A 20614-nucleotide genomic window follows, 5' to 3' on the forward strand; every position below is an offset into this window, starting at 1 on the left:
AGATTTGCTGTGCGTGGAACTCACATTTCTCTCCCTTCACTTAGAGGTGGTTTTCCACTGGTTGCCTGAACACTTGTTTCACATGAGCCATATGAGTCTCTTGCAATGGGGAATAGACCATAAGCTGTGTCTTCCCCAGCATTTCTTGGAGCACATCTTTAATGAGACACTGGAACACAGAAGGGGTGCAAGGGAGCCCATATGCATGCAGTACTTGTAGTGACCAGAGGAGGCCATTTTCCATTCGTCACCTTCCCTGATGCATACCAGGTTATAGGCACTGCGCAGGTGCAGCTTGGTGAATATCCTGGCCTGCCTGAGTTGCTCTAGGGTGGCAGGAACTAAGGAAAACCGATAGCGGTATTTGACTGAGACTTGATTTGGCCCTGCACGTAATCGATGTCTTAGGCCTCCTCCCTTCTTTTCAATGAAGAAGAAGCCAGTGGACGCCAGAGAAGTGGAGGGTCTGATGTAGTCTTGGGCTTTGGAGATGTACTCTTGCATAGCTTGGTTTCTGTAGTAGAGAGTGGATTAATAAAATTTCTAGGAGGTGTATTTGCAGGCATGAGGTCAATAGTACAGTCTTAAGGTCTGTGAGGGAGTAAGCCATTGGCTTTTGCTTTGAGCTCATGATCTTCCTCTGGAATGGCTAGCATGTACGACAGCTCAGGGCTTTCTATAGAAGTGGAGGCTTTCATTACCAAGGGTTTTTGGAGACATGACTCGAAACATAGGAAAGACCAGCTGATGGTTTCTCTTTCCTTCCATGAAATGTGTGGGTAGTGTTTTTGCATCCAGGGAAAGCTGAGGATAATTGGGTACTTGGAGGTCTTTAACAGGGAAATGGCCTTGAGGTGCAATGCACTGACTTGCAGTTGCAGGGGTTCTGTACTGTCCATTAAAGGACCTCCTCCTATGGCGGATCTGTTGAGGGCTTGGATGAGAAGGGAGTGTTGCAATGGTTGAATACTCAGTTGGAGTTCTTCAGCGATGCAGCAGTCAATGAAATTCCCTGCGGCACTGGAATTGATCAGCGCTGTAAATGCAGAAACAACTCCTGAGATTCCCACTTGCTCAGTAAAATATAGAGAGCATTGGAGTAAGAATCCCTTGCATTGAGCAGGGTCATCTGAGTATTTTTCCGGCACTCAATAGGAGAGGGAGCAATGGGGTAAGTTGCCACCATAGTAGTGACTGGTGTAGCTGGTTGCTCGAGTTTGGCATTGAGCATGGTGATTTGCTATTGCTCACCTACTAAATGTTCTTGCGCCGCAATCGCCTGTTGCCAGTCGAACACTCCAGGCAAACTATTTTGTCATGTGGCAAAAACGGTGACAATTGCAGAGAGTCTTTTTATTTAAAACAACTGGCAATTGCAAACAAATCCAAATCACTAGGCAAATGTCAGTGGTGGTTGAGGCGATGTGCAAAGAGGGTATACAAGGTCAAGGCAAAAATCCAGAAACAAGAGAAGCAGCTAGGGTCAAAACCAGAAACAACAAACATGAATAGAAGGCTTGGTACATAAAGTGAATACACAGATCTGAATGAATACTTAGTGAGATGGAAGAAAAAAAACTTATATGTTTGTGCAGGTGATTGAATCCAGGTGTGTGCAATCAGTAATCGGATGACAGTGAATGTGACAATGAACGTAGCATGTGGGAGTTGTAGTCCAAGGTGTCCATGTTTGTAGGTGGAGGTGAATTGTGGGAAGTGCAGAGTTCGGTGCAGATTCTTGTGTGGACATAACAGTTCCAAAAATTGGTAGGCCAAAGGGCACCGGCCAAAACATTTCTGTACTAACAAGTACAAGTAGTAACTGGATGGTCTTTCAGGCGATTGCTTTAAGTCTATATGGGAAGCCCGGCTTCCCCTAAAATATCATTAAAATGCTGCATTTAAATGTTTAACAAAGTGTCTCTATTATTCATCACTCTTGGTGGAATCCAACATTTTCATGAATCAAATGATCAAATATCTATCTATAATATCATGCTCTTTGTTCATCTCAAAATGTTTTTGGCAGACAGGGCAGCCTGCCTGAAAATCTCCTTTGAAGCTCCTGACACAGCACTCTCTGGAACCCTATGGGAGATTCAAGTACAGTGAAGAAAAATTAACAGTCAGTGGGCAACAGGCTTTTAACATGTTATTTTGAGTGCTGCCCAGAAGCCATGCATCTCTGGGTGTGAATGGGAGTGTGGGCAGGTGAGTTGTACATATATATATATACCCTGAATATATTTTTACACATGAAAGCTATCCTTATACTATAATCATATGTGTCTTATATCTGTAGATTGCTGCTGAGTTCAGTTGAATCACTACAGTCCCACTAGTGAAGTGAATGAAGTGACTTGTGGCCAAGTATGGTGAAAATAAATACTCGGAATCTGTGCTCTGCATTTAACCCATCCAAGTGCACACACAGTAGTGAACACACACCCGGAGCAGTGGGCAGCCTTTTTTGCTGCGGCGCCCGGGGTGCAGTTGGGGGTTCGGTGCCTTGCTCAATGGTCTCACCTCGGTCGTGGTATTGAGGCTGGGAGAGAGCGCTGATCATTCACTCCCCCAACCTACAATCCCTGCCAGACCCGAGGCTCAAACCCACAACCTTCAGGTTCACCCTCGGGTTCACCTTCGGGTTGCAAGTCCGACTCTCTATCCATTAGGCCACGACTGCCCCCACTAATTCAGATGTTTATGTCAAAACTGGAATGTTACACAAGCAAGCTGTCTGGCATCCACCGGAGAAAAGCAGGAATTGCAAGACGTAAAATGGCTGCCATTGACGAGGTTTGTTATCTGTATTTATGATGCTTGTGAACAATTTCCACTTTAGCATGGTGTTTTGTCATTGTCTATACTTAATGTCTCTAATCTTGAATGATGCCATCTCAACTCGGAGAGCTTGCATTCTCAGAGCACTTTCTGTGTATCTTAATGAAGACTAAGAAAACCTCATGAAGGAGTATGCAGTAAGTGCTCTCAGGCAGTCTTTTGTGAATATTTAAAGTGAGAAATACCCCCCAAAATCACTAGACAATACAATACAGGGCTCATATATGGGCAAAATTCACATAATATCCTCAAGAAATACAGTGGTGGCCAAAATTATTAGAACACTAGTATTTTCACCAGCAAAAAATGGTTTTAAGTCAGTTATTTCTATTTTTTGCTGTAGTGTGTCAGTAGGAAATATCAGTTTACATTTCCAAACGTTTCATTTTGCCATTAATTGTAATAATTCAGTAAGTTGTCTGCTCCACACAGAGATCTGATCTCATCATCATCCAGTCTGTCTGGAATGACATGAAGAAACAGAACAAACTGAGACAGACTAAATCCAGAAGAACTGTGGCAAAGTCTCCAAGATTATTACAATATTTGAAGGCAGTTGCACATTGTAAGAAGAATGTTTGCTATTGACCAGAATGGTGTTGTTCTTTGACTTTTTTCTTTCTTTTCTTTTTTTTTTTAATCAAACTGTGCCATCTAAGCTGTTTGTGGTTGTTTACAAAAATAGAAGCCAGTTTTAATGTTACCTTTATTGTTGGCTCAAAAGAACTGAAATATCAGAAATGGAGTTCAGCAGCATTTTGGGGCATGCTGCTTAATTTCAACAGACATTCCATTCATTTAATGTATTAAATAAGTAAGATTATTACAAATTCTTGAAGGCAGTTGCACTCTTAAAGACCTTGTGAAGAATGTTTACTATTAAACTATTGATGTTATGGTCTAATTGTTTCTAAGGACCTGTGAAAGTTATATATTGCAAAACCTTGCAAAGAAAATAAATTCACTTTGTTTCTAAAAATATGCCTGTGATTATTTAAGTTTTCCACTTCTAGAGCAAATAAAGTGAATAAAAAAAAACACGTGTTCACCTTACGCATTGAACACTGATAAATGTAACATAACATTAAGTAAAATATGCATATAACTGAAATGTAATAGTGACAAATCTGAATGGTTTGTATTTACTCAAAAATATTTTGTCAACTTTACCTGAATTTCTTTTGTCCATACAACTAAAATGTTAATTGTAGAAACAACTCAACACATTTGCGTGGAACCACTTGACGCTACTTTATGTAAGTCCAACTAATCATTTTTTTGTGGGTAAGACAGGATTTAAAAAAAAAAAAAAATTAATAATAATAATAATAAAATACAATTAATAACGGTACGCCAAGTAAAAAAATCTCTCCATGCTACGTATTAGGCATATTTGTTTGTATTTCCCAGTCTACCTTATTCCCCTGCTTCTTAAGATAAAACACCATAAAAACACAATTTAGTGCACATAAAATCAGTGCATCATTTAACAGTTGTGGTGTTTCATGCATCGTTATATCCTTTAACTTTTTCTCTGTCAACTTATTGTATTTTAAGACTGTCCCAATTTACCCGAATCATGTTGTCTGAAATTACCAAACCGTTATTAAACCATGTATGAAAGTGATTAAGTTATAAACATCTGTACATGATTTGAACTAAATTTATAGGAGTAAATCATATTTATATGTACAATATATGCATTATAAATATATGTAATATGTGTTAAATATGTGAAGTACATTTTACCAGTATATTTGGTTTTATGAAGTATTACTAGCATGCTATTTTAATAATTTTCAGTGGAACTGTCATTAAAGTATTTTATTTCTTATGCCAATTAGCATTTTTAATATGAAAAGATTCGCTGATGGTAACTCATGTAAATCAAGCCCGCCACTAGATGTCATGATGTGACTTGCTTTAACCATCTCATTTTCGTTGCTTTTCTCTGACATGAAATCATAAAAATGCTGATAAAAATAAGAAAGTCAAAACTACAAAGCCATATTGTATGATTCTATTGTATATCAAGTGGATTTGTTGGCAACAAATCTGACAAGAACACACACCTGTACCATAGTTAATGTGAGATTCATGCATTAGTCTAGTTTTTAAAAACATTTAAAAGTTTATAATAATTTTACAATAATTTTCTTTGTAAAGGCAATTTATCTACCTGGATATTATCAAGTAAAAGCCTTTTGTCACGCCAATGCTGCCGGGAACTGCCAGAACACACTGCGGCCTACAAATCCCCAACGGACTACAATCCCCAACACCTCCCTCCTCTGACATGCTCCCATTCCACCTGAATAATAATGAGGCAGACTTGTTTCCAATCACATCCATAGCCTATATATACATGGACCCTCACATGTGTATATATATATACCCACTCAGTGTACAATTATCTGACTTACCAAGCCTTTTGTTTATGTGTTTGCTATCCTGGTTTATTGATCTTGCATTGCTTCCTGGATTTTGTATTTTGTATTTTGCCTTTGAATTGCTGTTTGCTGATTGCCTGACATCTTGCCTGTTAAAATTCTAAACTGCAATTATATCCATCTCCGAACTCTCATGACAGATTACTTCACCATCAACATGGATGCAGCAGGAGGATCAAACTGGTGCAACGCCATGGCAGCCAAGGGAAAGCTGGTCGGAGAACACCAACAGCACTAACTTAACATGCTCACCAGCACTATCTACTCCACTTTCGTCTCCCACAGTGCCCCGGCTGCAAACCCCGACTCACTCATCTCTTGCCCTGACATATATGTGGGAGAGATTTCCCAATGCAAAGCTTCCTGTTACAGTGTTTGTTGTACTTCTCGGGTCAAGTAGGGGGCTAGGATCAACAGAATATTTCCCAGTTCATCAGTTTGCTCACAGACAAAGCCCTCAAGTGGGCTACTGTGGTCTGGAACCAAGGAGGGGAATTGCTGTCTTTATATGACTACTTCATAGAGATGTTTCAGCGAGTCTTCAGTCATGGCCCTGAAGGCAAGCAACTCCTGACGGTCACTCAAGGGAGCAAGAATGCCGCCAAATATACACTGGAATTTCACACTTTTGCTGGAGGAAGCAGATGGAACGGGCTGGCCCTCAAAGCTTCCTTCCGACAAGGGCTCAACCAGGAAGTGCTTACTGAACTGGCATGCCAAGATGACATGTCACTGGACTCCTTGATCAACCTCACTATTTGTTGGGACCATCTCATCGCAATCTCCAAGTTCCTAAGCTAACAGTGAATCCTGCACTAAAGATCGACCACCATCGGAGTCAAAGAGGTGCTCTCCCAAAACTTTGGTGACAGACCAAAGATCCACCCAGTGGCCATCTACTCCAAGAAAGTTTCCCCAGCAGAAATGAACTATGACATTGAAAATTGAGAATCCATCAGTCCATCCATTAGGGAGCAGTCCATCTGTTCATGATCTTCACTGACCACAAGAATCTCAAGTACCTGAAAACTGCCAAGCACCTGAACTCACACCAAGCCTGGTGCGCATTGTTTTATGCCAGATTTAATTTCACAATCTCATACCAACTCAGCCCCAAGAATACCAATGCTGACTCCTTGTCCTGTCTGTACCCTTCCAAAGACAAAGATCTGAGTCCCTAACCCATCTTACCCCCCTTCCGCTTTGTAACTATCACTTGGGATATTGATGATGAGATTGCACGTACACCAGTTCAAACCCCCTCCACATGCCTGCTGGGGTGCAGGTTTATGCCACCCAGTTTGAGGAGCAAGCTCATCGCCTGGGCACACAATGCTAGCTACCAGGCATCCTGGAACACAGAAAACTTACCACTTGTTGAAGGCAAGGTACTGGTGGCCCACCATGATACAGATATCCACAAGTTTATCTTGTCCTGCACCACTTGTGCTCAGGCAAAGGTGCCACACACACACTCCCAGATGGCAAGCTCATGCCCTTACCTACACCTCAACACCTTTGGTCCCACATCGCCATAGACTTCATTACCAACCTCCCCAAGTCAGACAGCAACATAGTGATTACAGTCGTCATTGACAGATTCTCAAAGTCCCTACATATGGTTCCCATGCCTAGCCTGCCCACCTCTTTCAAGACTGCTGAGTTGATATTTAACCATGTGTTTTTGGTACTTTGGAACATCGTGAGTGACCAAGGCACCCAGTTCACCTCCAGAGTCTGGTCTAGCTTTATGGAAAAGCTGGGAGTCTCAGTAAGCCTTATGTCAGGGTACCAACCACAGTCCAACGGACAAATAGAAAGAGCTAATCAGGAGATTGGGTGGTTTCTGTGAACATTCTGCTCAGAGAACCAAGAGGATTGGGCTCAGTTTCTCCAATGGGCTGTACCCGCAGAAACTCCCTACGCCACTCAGCAACGCAACTGATGCCCTTCCAACGTGTACTCGGTTACCAGCCACCGCTGTTTCCTTGGAACACTAACCCCACAGACTCCCCCACAGTAAATGAGTGGTTTAGGCAGATTGAGCAAGCGTGGGAAGATGCGCATCAGCATTTAGAACAAGTGGCTCAATGTCACAAGAAGTTTGCAGAACGGCACCGTGGAGAAACCCCACAATTTCAGCCAGGCGAATGCATATAGCTGTCCACCCAATATTTGAGAAATACTCAGGGATGTAAGAAGTTCAATGACCGATACCTCAACCCCTACAAGATCCTCTGTTGCATCAATGATGTCACATATAATCTAGACCTGCCATTTCACAGTCGACTGTCACCCTCGTTCCACGTCTCAAGCCTGTCACCCTGGACCACTAGCATCAGAAGTTCCCCCCACCACACCACCAGCAACCCTCAACATCGAAGGACAACCCACTTAACTGGAATAGAGTATTCTGAACTCGCAAAAACAAAAACAGGAACACCAATGCCGGAACCCACTGGGAACTCCACTTCCCAGAACACGCCGTGGCCTACAAACATGGCCGCGATGGACTACAATCTGCAACACCACTCTCCACTGGTGCGTTCCCATTCGCCGGAATACTAATGAGGCACACCTGTTTCCAATCAAATAATATACTGTATACACGGACACTCACAAAGACTCTCTGCGAAGTAATGCTCAGTGTACAAATACCTGACTTATCCAAGCCTTTTGAGTATGTGTTTTCTATCCTGGTTTTTTAAATCTTGCTTTGTTTCCTGGTTTTTGTATTTTGTATTTTGCCTTTGAATTGCTGAATTTACGTATTTCTTACTTGTTTTTTTTTTTTGTTTGTGTTTTTTTTTATAATTTTCATGAGGAGGTGAATTGGTTTTATTTACCAAATGCATTTTGAAAGTACACAGAATTTGTACATTATTATTTAAAATGTTTGTCCTGCCCCACCAAAATCTATCCTGCCAATTAGCAGCAGACCTTTGTGAATTTGAAATACACCAAATGTGATCAAATTAACTGAGGTCATATGTAATAAGTAAACTGATTGATCACTTTTAGTTTATTAGTTTTGATCTTTCTGTTCTTTATATATTTTTTTTGTTATTTGATTTTTAGTTTATTAGTTTTTAATAGTTTTTTCAAATCAGTGCACTCATGACATGACAAGACAGGTTTTAAACCCTGCAGGCTGTTCAACATTCTTTTAGCTTTATATTTCAGTCACACCTTCACAAGTCATTCAAGGCAGGTACCAACCTCTCATAAATATGTGGTTACACACACACACACACACACACACACACATGGTAATGATGTCGTAACGATGCCTTTCCAATATTTTGATTGTTTTTTTTTAAGTCTTTAAAGAAAACTACTTAATGAAGGATTCTTACATTTTCATTACTTCAAAGAAAAACAGAATTTTTCTTGTACACTGTACAGGTTAGCTAAACATGGTGAGGAGTCGAGAGGAGAACACGGGATGTAAAAGGATGCCAGTACGTTGTGAGGGGAAAGAGAAAGAATATGGAGCCTGTGCATGCAACCATTCACCACTTCCCGGGACACTTGCATTGAACATGAATGGAACAAATTCACCAACATCGGCACTTATAGCACTGAATGTGGAAGTATGTAGCCCTACTGTAAATACTGAGCAAGCATGTTCTTCTGCAAAAGGTAGGTAAAAATGTAGGTTTTCCTCAGTGTTCAAGGGTTGTCTAGACTAAGCTACTACATTTACTTTTTCTTTCATGGTAATGATAATATCAGTCATTATTGTGTGGTTAAAATGTGAATGGAATGACAAGTTAATACCTAGTTCACATAATCTACGCAACTCTAACAAGGGAACAAATGGTCTGTATTTGATTAGCCAGCTTCTGGTTATAAAAGTCTGCTATATAACTGCACAAAATATCTTGCTGTTTTCCACTGACTTATTAAGAGTTATACTCATGAAGACATATTCTTTTAGGTAGAAAGGCTCAGAAAACAAAAACCAATCAGACCTACCTGGGTGTCAGAGTAAGAATGCCTGTAAAAGATATGCTCAGAAATATTCGCATAGCTAAGGGCATGGACCCCAAAGAAATGCAGGTAATAATAACTCTCTTTACAATAACATTGTCAAATGTACTTGAATAATGACATATTCATCTCACTTTAGCTATTTTCCTCTTTTCTCTCTAGAAGAAAGAAAACAAAGGATCAAAAGGTTAGAATAAATTCACAGTGTATACTAAGTTAATACGTCTTTCCACCTGAAGAATTTATTTATAATGTCAAAATTCTTTTTAGGGGATAAAAAACGAGTGAATATAAGTAGTGGTCGGAGAAATAGGCTGGTAGGTAAATTCTTAACAGATTCTAAGCTGGTTGTGCTTATTGCACTGTTTAAAATATTAGTGTACTGCTACACAGCACAGTATGTGATATATGTCTGTATTATAGAAAAACTGGCAAACAAAGAGTTTGGAAGAGCTTGCCATTATAGTGGAGGTGTTGGAAGAAGACCTTAAGACTAGTACCTCCAGACAGTCAAGTAACCACCTGCCTACATTTGCCCCAGAGGTGGGAAACAAGTTCTGGGCTAAGAACATACCTCAGCAAGGGCATCTAGATGAGTCATCTCCAACTCTAAGTTGCTATGCAGCCACTAAAAATTCCCCTATGCATTCTATGGGAATCTATGGCTCTGCATATAGCCATGCTGCTTCTCTCTTCACAGACACTAAGCTCAAAAACAGTAGTGGTGAATCAGATTACGATATACACAGAAGGCAGCATGACATGATCTGCTCTCCAACTGACAGCAAAATGCATGTCCCATCCCCACAAGATATCTATTTCAGCACCAAGATGGACTGGTGGGGTTCACCACACAAAATAGGAAGTCCATCATATTCATGCTCAGTGCAGGAGCAGTGGAACAGCATGACATACTTCTGGACCCAAGTGGAAAGAGAAGATCATCTACTGAACAGTATCTCCAACCAAGGGCTTCTTACTCAGGATGAGAGGGGAAGAATGTAAGTTTGTCCATCCTTTATCGTAATATTGTGTTTTTCCAAGAGGGTTTCAAAAGAGCAAGAGCTGCTTAATTGGAATTTATACAACTGAAATTATGAGAAAGGCTATGTCTGTTCCCCATCAGCCTTTCTTGCTGGAAATCTTACAAAATTTGTAATTGAAATGAAAGATTTGTACTTGGTCTGTTTAATTGTATTTAAAATTAGAATAATTTTTTCCCTTGCTTATTCTTTAATGCTTTAGCAAACTTCCAGATCCCAGTGACTGATAGCATAACAGATTCTTAGTCCAGTTTATGTTGCTTGAACAATTACATCATAAAGCAAGACAACAGGATATACACACTGATCCTTCCTTTGATAATGAGCTCATTACACAAACCAAACATACACACCCAAAATATTATTCCTTTAAAGATCACGCTGCCATTACTCTTTGAAAAGTGCATTTACATTTCTTTCTAAATGACTGCTTTTTCATGGAGGACTATTATTGATATTCAGTGATTCGGACAGTATCAGAATAATATTGTCAATGTTTCCTCAATATGTTGCTGTTATTTGTATTCACTCTTTCCTCATAGACTCCTCCACCAAGCTGTTGATGAGGGGAAACGATCTCTTGTGTATGTTATTGCCAGACGGATGGCAGATCTAAACAAACTGGACAGCAAAGATGCAGAGGGAAGGGTAATGTTCATACACTCATACACTCTCCTGTCTCACATACACTTGCATACAGAAACGTGCAAGGCTTGTGCAACTGTACTTAGCTAAATAGATTTTAGTTTATGCATTGACACCCAAATTTTGGATGATTTAATGATTACCACTTACATATACTTTCTTACTGTACAAGGGCAGAGAGGGTCTGGATGAGTATGGTAGTTTTTATATGCACATCTTTAGCCTTTGATCAGCATTTGATCAGACACTTAAGATTCTGTTCTGGATATACAGCCATGGCTTTTTCCATTAACTACGTGGTGGGCAATTTCACTTTCAAATCAACTGGAACATGATGTCATGATGTCAGATATACTTGATTTTTCTATCGCTCTAGTGCTTAAACCAGGTGCTCAACACACATTCAAAACATTAAATGCTAAGCTTAATAATTACAGTTTGTGTACAGTTTGAAGTACTGAAAAAACCCAACAACAAGAAACAAGACAAATGAGTCAATTTACTCAAGCAATTTTATGTGGCTGACATTACTAAGACATCTAACTGCTTAGCTACATTGCCTGGTTGCTAACTACTTTGCTAGTTTACAGTAAGTTAGCTAGCAAGAGAATAAGGTTACCTATGGATCTACTACCACATACTGTATTTATACATAATATCAGTAGAATCTAAATCTGTCAAAAAAAACATAAACCTTATATGCCAGAATTAACTTAATGCATTGCCATCATTTATTACTGCATTGAAGCATGGTTTAAATAGGCTTGCTTTACTCCTTCTAAATTACTCAACTTATTAAATGCTTAAGGTAGCCATCTAATTGCTGAACTTTCAGCACCACAACTGTTTAGAGTCTATATATACACCGATCAGCCATAACATTAAAACCACTGACAGGTGAAGTGAATAACATTGATTATCTCATTACAATGGCACCTGTCAAGGGATGGGATATATTGGGCAGCATGTGAACAGTCAGTTCTTGAAGTTGATGTGTTGGAAACAGGAAAAATGGGCAAGCGTAAGGATCTGAACAACTTTGACAAAGGTCAAATTGTGATGGCTAGACGACTGGATCAGAGCATGTCCAAAATGACAGGCCTTGAGGGGTGTTCCAAGTATTCAATGGTTAGTACCTACCAAGGGTAAGCGGTCCAAGGAAGGACAACCGGTGACCAGGGTCATGGGCGCCCAAGGCTCACTGATGTGCGTGGGAGCAAAGGCTAGCCCATCTGGTCTGATCCCACAGAAGAGCTACTATAGCACAAATTGCTGAAAAAGTTAATGCTAGCTATGATAGAAAGGATCTGCCACTAAGGTCTTGGTGCCAGGTCCATGCCTCAATGGGTCAGAGCTGTTTTGGCAGCACAAGGGAGACCTATTAAATAGGCAGGTTTTAATATTATGGCTAATCGGTGTATATATATGGCATTATTATCATTATCTCTCTCATATCATCATATCTCTCTTTGTAGACTTCTCTCCACTTAGCTGCACAGAAGAATCAGCACCTCGTGGTTGCCGATTTAATTTCCCTTGGTGCAAACATCAATGAAAGAGATAAATATGGAAAAACATGCCTCCATCTCAGTGCAGAATATGGATACATCAGAGTTTTAGAGGTAAATAATTTGCATGATAACATAAGTGCATAAGTATTCTAGATCATGACCCTGTGACTTTAACCTAAACTGATTAATTCAGTGACAGACTTTGCTCTTAACAGGTGCTGAAAAGCTACATGAAAAATGGAACATTTGTAGATATGGAAGCCAGAGATGTAAATGGTAAGTTCTAATGGATTCCATGATACTAATTAAATCAACAACTTAATTAAGAATATCCAGACTGCCCTGGATTAAGAATACTTCACAAAGCACCATATAGGATAGTTATTGTTCCATTAAATAGTGAGCTACTCTGTCTAGAGGGTTATAAAGGTAATAATTATGATTAAGCCAGAATCAAATTAGTGGTGTTTCACCTTGCTGTGTGTCATGCTCCCGACGTTCACTTTTTGGTTTAGTCTGTCTCGAGTCCATGCTTTCGTTGTTCAAGCAAAATTAAAATTAAGGAAACAGTTAAATGGTTAAATGTAATGTGAGTGCATATGTAATACGTCTTGTCCAGGGCTCAGTGCACTGCAGCTTGCATCAGTAGCTCTGAAGAGCATAGTGGGCGATTTGGAGAAGAGCGTGACAGTGGGCCAGGCCAGAGTGCATTCCCTACGTAAAGAGCAGATGATGGAAACCCTCAAGTGCCTCCTGCAGATGGAATGCAACCTGCAGTGCCTGGTAAGGCAAGATTGGGTGGCAGTAGGCCATGTGAGTCATATGTCAGAAAGTTACCAAATATCTATGATCTGTTCTTTCAGTTCATAGGAATTTCTTGTTTGGCTAAAAAAAAAACACACCTCACTCCCACAAACCAAGAGCTTCTCATCTGTGCAGCAACACAAAAGATATAAACCTATCATAATATGTTTTTATCAACCATTACTGATAAAAAGAACCAGAAAATTAGAACTGTGTTCACTGAGTCAGTGACAACAAATGAACTAGGATTAGAAGGTAGAGAACAACAAAGTTGTTTACAAGCTTCTACAGCTAAACACTGATCAAGCCTTGTGTATTTTGTCTTGTTCTTTTGTCCTGTACAGAAATGAAGAAATTGAGCTTTGCTGCTTGTGATGATCCTGTTCTCCTGGTCAATTAGAAGTGGTTTGTCCAGTTACACAACTACTCTGAGCAGGAATGACAGGTGTCTGTCAAACAAGGCAGTGCTGTTACCTGACGGTAAATGTTTTTGGGTGAATACAAGTTTTAACCTGCCACAGAAAAACAGGTATATTTTATGTTTTATCATGGTATGGTTAAAGCTATGTATTATGCAACCAGATGGAGTTATTGTGACAAGGGGTCCTTTGAGTCTTTTTAGTCAGCTAATAACATAAATGGTTGTGAGTCAGCTGGTTTCTGTGAAACTTCCACCGTTTGTTATGTTAAAATAGCAAAACAGTTTTAAAAAGTGATATGTAGTGACCTATAAGTCTGTTTTTTCCACTTTATTAGGTTATGGGTTTTTTTTGTTTTGTTTTTTTTTAAATTGTGCTCTAAGAGCAAAAACCTAAAAGACATCAATGCATATACATTTAACTCTATACTGAATTGTGTAATTGAAAGAATGACTTCTCAAAGGCATTTAGGGCTTTGTAGTGCCTGGAATGCCTTGGAAACTGTTGGCTTGTAGTCTAGGGTATAGCAAATGATGGCTTTTTAAGCATTACTTAACACAGTGTACATATTTAACACAACATTTATACATTTGAGTGATGCTTTCTAAAAATTGTCTTTATTTACTTGGAAGGATTTAGGAATTATTAGTTTGAATGTTATCCAAGTTAGTCGAGTTTGATAAGTATTACATACAGGTCATTTGGTCAAAATTAGTGCCATAGCTACCACGGTGACAAATGATCTGATACAAAGTAAATGATGTGACTCAGCGTCCTCCATAATTCAGCTTTATTTCTTGGTGTGTCCGAAACTATTAAAGACATTCACTATGTAAACCTATACGTTAATAAGACAGAGGTGTTAGATATTCAGTGTTACACACACATATACACACACACACATTCACTATGTAAACCCAAGTGTTAATAAAACAAAGGTGTTAGATATTCAATGTTATACACACACATTCACCGTCCACTTTATTAAGAACACCTGCACATTCATGCAGTTATCAAATCAGCCAATCATGTGGCAGCAGTGTAATACAAAAAATCATGCAGATAGAGGTCAAGAGCTTATACATCAAATATCAGAATGGGGGAAAAGTGTGATCTCTGTGACTTTGATCATGGCATGGTTGTTGGTACCAGATGCACTGGTTTGAGTATTTCAGAAACTGCTGATCTCCTGGGATCTTCACATTTTCCCCCATTCTGATGTTTGATATGAACATTAACTGAAGCTCTTGACCCCTATCTGAAAGGTTTTATGCATTGTGCTGCTGCCACATGATTGGCTGATTGGATAACTGCATAAATGAGCAGGTGCACAGGTGTTTCTGTTAAATTGATCTGTTAAAATAAAGTCATCTTCAGTAACTGCTTTATCCTGGTCAGGATCGTGGTAAACACAGAGCCTAATTCAAGAACACTGGGCATGTGTAAGGAATGCACCCTGGTTGGGACATCAACCATCACAGGGCACCATGCACACACATACCTTCACACCTATAGCAGTTTAGATATGTCAAACCACCTATACATAATTTATGAGAGAAATATTGGATATAAAGGCTACACGTCTATAGAAAAGGGCTCCTCTAAGGTTATCTGGATAGTTAATGGTTCTTTACTTTCTAAAGGGGTTCTCTCTTCCTCTTCCCCATGCTGTAGGGGTCTATATGGAACTTTTAAGGGTTCCCCCAGAGCACAGGTTCCCAACTCTGGTCCTGGAGTCCTGCACATTTCTCTCTGTTTTACACACCCACTTCAACTCACAAAAGACTGTTAAGTGATTGCTAACTACTGACCATTACTGATTTAACTGATTAGTTGAATCAGGTGTGTTGGGACCAGGGAAAACACTAAAATGTGTAGGACCAGGGTTGGGAACCTGTGCCCCAGAGGAATGAGTCAAGGAACCCCTAAGTGTTTTAGAATTGAATTTTTTTTTCTCTAAGACTGTAGCAATATTCATTTAGTTAACTGAAAAATAGTTATGTTAAATTGTTCTCTGATTCAGGAGACTTTTCAAAGAGGACGTATAATACTATTTGAATTGGGGGTTATGCATGAGTTTGTTTTGAAATTATATAAATGCATTTAGGGTTTTTTTCATGCTCACATTTAAAAAATTTAAACAGTAATATTAATATATTAATCAAATATTCACCTGTCAGTAATTTGAGGGCAATACTATTGTTGGTTCTGGTGTTGGTTTTTTGTTTATTTTATATAATTTGGGCAAGGGATTTTTCTTATTTGAGCTGCATATCATGTCATCAGGTTGGTGATTTGATGAGATTGTAATACATTTGTTGTTTTGTAGTGTAGAATGTGATATTTCATTGAATCATATGTACGCTTTAATTGAACTCAGTTTTATTTGTATAGCGCTTTTAACAATAGACATTGTCATAAAGCAGCTTTACAGAAATAAATGCATTCAAATTACATTAAATCCAAATAAATTGTAAATATGTGACTTTATCCCTAATGAGCCCCAATGCCACCACAGCAATTGCAGTCCCAAGCCATCACAGTACAACTCCCCATATGAGATCCCATCCCCCAGACACCATCCCCAGCAGGCCCAATGATCTTCAGGCCATCCATGTGGCTTTGCTGAAACATAAAACTGTGTGTCATCAGCATAACAGTGGAAGCTAATACCATGTTTATGAACAATTTTGCCCAGAGGTAGCATATATAAAGAAAAGAGCAGTGGACCTAAAACAGAACATTGCAGAACACCAAACTTTACCTAAGTATGCGTAGAGAAGTCACCGTTTACATCTACAAACTGAAAATCATCAGTCAGATAAGACATGAGCCAGGAGAGAGCCGTTCCCCTAACGCCTACAACATTTTCTAGTCTATCAAAGAAACTAGCATGATCAACAGTATCAAAAGCTGCACTAAGGTCAAGCAACACAAGCAAGGAGGCACAACCCTGATCAGAGGCCAGTAGTGGGTTTTTACCTTCAAAAATTTAAAAAAATTAATAAAACATGAAACAGCATTATTATTAATCTTAACTACCTTGGATTTTTGTATGTAATCAAATTATGAATATACATTTGTTTTAAAAATATGCTTTCACATTATTGTCACAAACCTTTGGGCAGTTGTTTAACATCCTGAGGCACTCTGCACAGACCTGCAAGTGATCACACGCCATCCTCAAGCTCATTTGTAATATGCTACAATTGTGAGTCAGTAAAGAGCAAACACACAAACCTGGAGGCGATCACGTGTAACTGACTACACAAGCATTGAAGCCAAACAAGTTTGGCTCTGTCTCAAACTGTGCAGGCTGGTACATATTGCGGCTTTCTGTTTGGACATTTTTTGGGCTGTGGTGTGTAGCTTTGCACGCCATTTTCTTCAAAGTGCTTGTCACAAACATTTCTGGTAAGTGGTGGAGTTAGTTTCCAACAAAAAAAATTGGACATTAAGGTTGCAGAAAGGCTGTAATCTAAACACGTTTTACTTTTATATTTATTGTAAAATATGGCATTGTGGCAATAAATTTCCCCATATATAATTATAAACTAGTTGGTTCAAAATTAGGTAAAATGGCATTGAAAGCACTGTTTGCGTTTCCATAACACAGGTTTTTACCCCCCATGCAAATTTTAGTGTTTTCCCTGCTCAACACACTTGATTCAACTAATCAGGTAATTAACAGTCCCTCCTGTATGGAAGTGTGGGTGCTAGAAAAACAAGAAAAAGTGCAGGACGGGGCAGGTAACCTCTTCTACTCTGATGTTATGTATTGCTTAATTCTCTAATGCGGTATTGAGCACCACCTGCAGGTTTGACTAATGAATATACAAACTTCAACCATCAAATCCATTCCTTTCTGCTGATATGCGAGTGCTCCTAATTATTTATATGCGTACATTATATGTGTCCATTCTCAAACACACTTTAATTTTTATTTCTTTAGATATCTTTTACATTTTAAAACCAGCTATGCATAATTACAATAAACTCCACAGTGAATCATACCCTTCATGAAAACAAGCACAAATAATAATACCAGGCAAAACCAGGAAGAATAAAATATTTTCACATTTTCTTTAGTTTCTCAAAGGACATACCCCCTAGACAAACTAAATTTGATACAAAATTCTGTCTGCTACAAAATGCTGCAATTTACGCCCTAGAAAATATACCCTAGAACCTGGATCAGGTGTAACACACTCTAGGGTAAATTATATGGGAAATAAGGGAATAAATGTACAGGTTCCCCCCAGAATTATTGTTGCCTATTATAAGATTGAGCAAAAATGATTATATAGAATAAAAATTACACACAATGTTTCAGATTTACCACTCAAACACTAATAGAAGCTACTTATCTTTATTCTAAAAAATCATTCTCATTAACTACTTTTTTAAATAGTATTTTCTCACTAACAATGTGCTACCTATAAGCAATTGGGAATAAATGCAAACAAAATTGAAAAGCTTGTATTTCTCTCAGTCCCCAGGGATTCTTTTGTTGCCTTTAAACATGCTTGTTCTCTAGGCTATAAATATGAGGTTGCACACAAGTAAATTTCGTTTATCATCTATTACTGTGGGGAAAAAAAAAACATTCAACACAAAAGAAATGGTTAGTAACCTGCACAAAGCATATAATGGATAAAATACATAAGCAGTTAAAAATACTATTCAGCACAATTAAGACCATAACAAAGTTTCACATTTGTGAAACAGTTGGAAACTGCCAAGAATTGGACCCATGAGCACACCGTCCCCCAAAACCGGAGTCTATCATTAAAAAAAACATACCTAGCCATCAAATTACGTGTTGAAATGTGGGTTTCAGAAACTGCAATAGAGGATGGATAGAGTTAAGCAGAATACAGCATGGGCCATGTTGGTGCCATTGCACAACCCAGAACAATAAAAAAGCTGTTTGTATCAAATTACAGCATGACCACACTTCCAGAGCATGATTCATCAAAAAGTGCAGAGGCATCTCAGCATTGTATCTGAAAATACATATTTGGGTATTTCATTGTTGACTACCTCCAAAAACAAGGGTGTTCTCACATGAGACTGAAGCCAGCTGGCTAAACTAACTGCAGAAGTTCAGCTGCTCCTATAGAAATAGGTGATAGAGGTACACTACATGGCCAAAATTTTGTGGACACCTAACAGTCACACTTATATGTCAGCCTTTCCCAAACTGTTACCACCAAATTGGAAGCACACAATTGTATAGGATGTCTTTGCATTCAATAAGGGGCCCAAACATGTTCCAGCATGACAATGTCCCTGTGCCCAGACCCCTGACCTCAATGCCTTTGGGAGTGCTGACAGCACCCCAGGCCTCCTTACCTGACATCAGTGCCTGACCTCACTAATGCTCTTTTGACTGAATGGGTAAATCCCCACAGCCACATTAGAAAATCTAGTGGAAAATCTAGTGCCTTCCCAGAAGAGTGAAAGATGCTTTAACAGCAAAGGGAGACTAAATCTGGAATGGGGTGTTCAAAAAGCACATTTAATTTCAGTAGGTTTCTCCTTTTTTACATCAGCTGAGTGATGTACCCTTGTCTTTGGCTTAGCTTTGGCACCTAGAGTGTTCACAAAGTGTGTGTGAGATGCCTTGGACTCCAATACAGATACCTTGGAGTGCAATGACAAGGCCTGGGAATACTCCTTTATGTGGTGTTAGGTAGTCTACACTAAAAACTATTAGCTTCCAAACCTAATTGCAATGTTGTTAGTTAGAAGCTTAAGTTTGGATGTTGTACATGCTCTGGTTTCCATAACCCTAATCCTAGCCACAACCCCTAAGCTTATAGGTGTAATATATGCAAAAGTTGTTTAAAATTATCAATGTAGTCTACACTAACAACTGTAAGTTTACAAGCCTATTTTCAATTTTATCTACAAGAATATTCACTTTTAAAGCTGTATGTGCTCTGGTTTCTGTACCATAACCCTAGCCCCAGCCCATAAGCCTATAGGTTTAATAAGCACAAATATTATTTAAAAAATTACAAAACATAGTCTACACTAAGAACAAATAGCTACCAAATCCTATTTGCAGTGTTATCTAATAGAAGCTTTAGTTTTGAAGCTTTACATGCTTTACTTTCCGTAACCTGAATGCTAGCCTCGGCCCCTAGGTTTATAGGTCTAATACATCTGAAAATTAGTAAAAGTCAAAAAAGTAATCATCACAAAATACAAATGGGCTTGCAAAACAATTTGTATTTTCTCTGCTAGAATCTCAATCTTGGAAGCTTTATCGGCACTGGTTTCTGTAACCCAAACCATAACCTATAATCAGATCAATAAGTGTAACATAAGAGAGAATTTAAAAAAAAAAAATTATCTACATAAAAAAACAAATGGCTTGCAAAGTTATCTGTTAGACTCTTTAATTTGGGAGTAGTAAATGATGTGTTTTTTTTATAACCCTAATCCTAACCCTTAAGGCAGCTATTTACTGGCCATCACTATGGCCAGCCGAGTAGGCAAATTCCATGTGCTATCATTTAGGATAATAATGCCGTGACTTTATTGTTAGTGGTCCAAACACAGAGTGATGGAACCCTCTTGTTTTTTGAGGATTCTTCTTCTTCTACTTCTTCTGTGAAATGAATGGGGGGAGTGCTATTCATGTTTGAGCACAGAAAAAACTAACATATCCCTTGGGGAATAAGGTGTAAAGTGAGATTTTGTCTTTAGCTTGAATCTTTTGCTCAAACTCTGCCCACTCACATGTGTAACCTACTTTTGGCCAATCTTCACAATATTGATGTCAAATTACTCAGGAGAGTGTGAAACTTGAAGCAAACTTGAAAGACATTTTCACTATAAAGTTCTGAGGATGTCTGCAACGGTTGGGGTGTGGTCATCAACAGAGAGTGAAGTTA

General features: G+C 38.9%; 1 protein-coding gene across 1 annotated transcript; it reads left to right on the forward strand.

Moving 5' to 3' along the window:
* The first annotated feature begins 8519 nt into the window (after positions 1-8519).
* Positions 8520-19669, forward strand: zgc:113279 (uncharacterized protein LOC553749 homolog). Its single transcript, XM_026924095.3, has 10 exons — positions 8520-8936; positions 9235-9356; positions 9450-9474; positions 9558-9604; positions 9711-10288; positions 10873-10978; positions 12451-12597; positions 12702-12762; positions 13106-13269; positions 13635-19669. The coding sequence occupies exons 1-10, from the start codon at positions 8711-8713 to the stop codon at positions 13638-13640; spliced, it is 1482 nt and encodes a 493-aa protein (XP_026779896.1). The 5' UTR covers positions 8520-8710; the 3' UTR covers positions 13641-19669.
* The last annotated feature ends 945 nt before the right edge of the window (positions 19670-20614 follow it).

The sequence above is a fragment of the Pangasianodon hypophthalmus genome, chromosome 14 (assembly GCF_027358585.1).
Source record: "Pangasianodon hypophthalmus isolate fPanHyp1 chromosome 14, fPanHyp1.pri, whole genome shotgun sequence".
Classification (NCBI taxonomy): Eukaryota; Metazoa; Chordata; class Actinopteri; order Siluriformes; family Pangasiidae; genus Pangasianodon; species Pangasianodon hypophthalmus.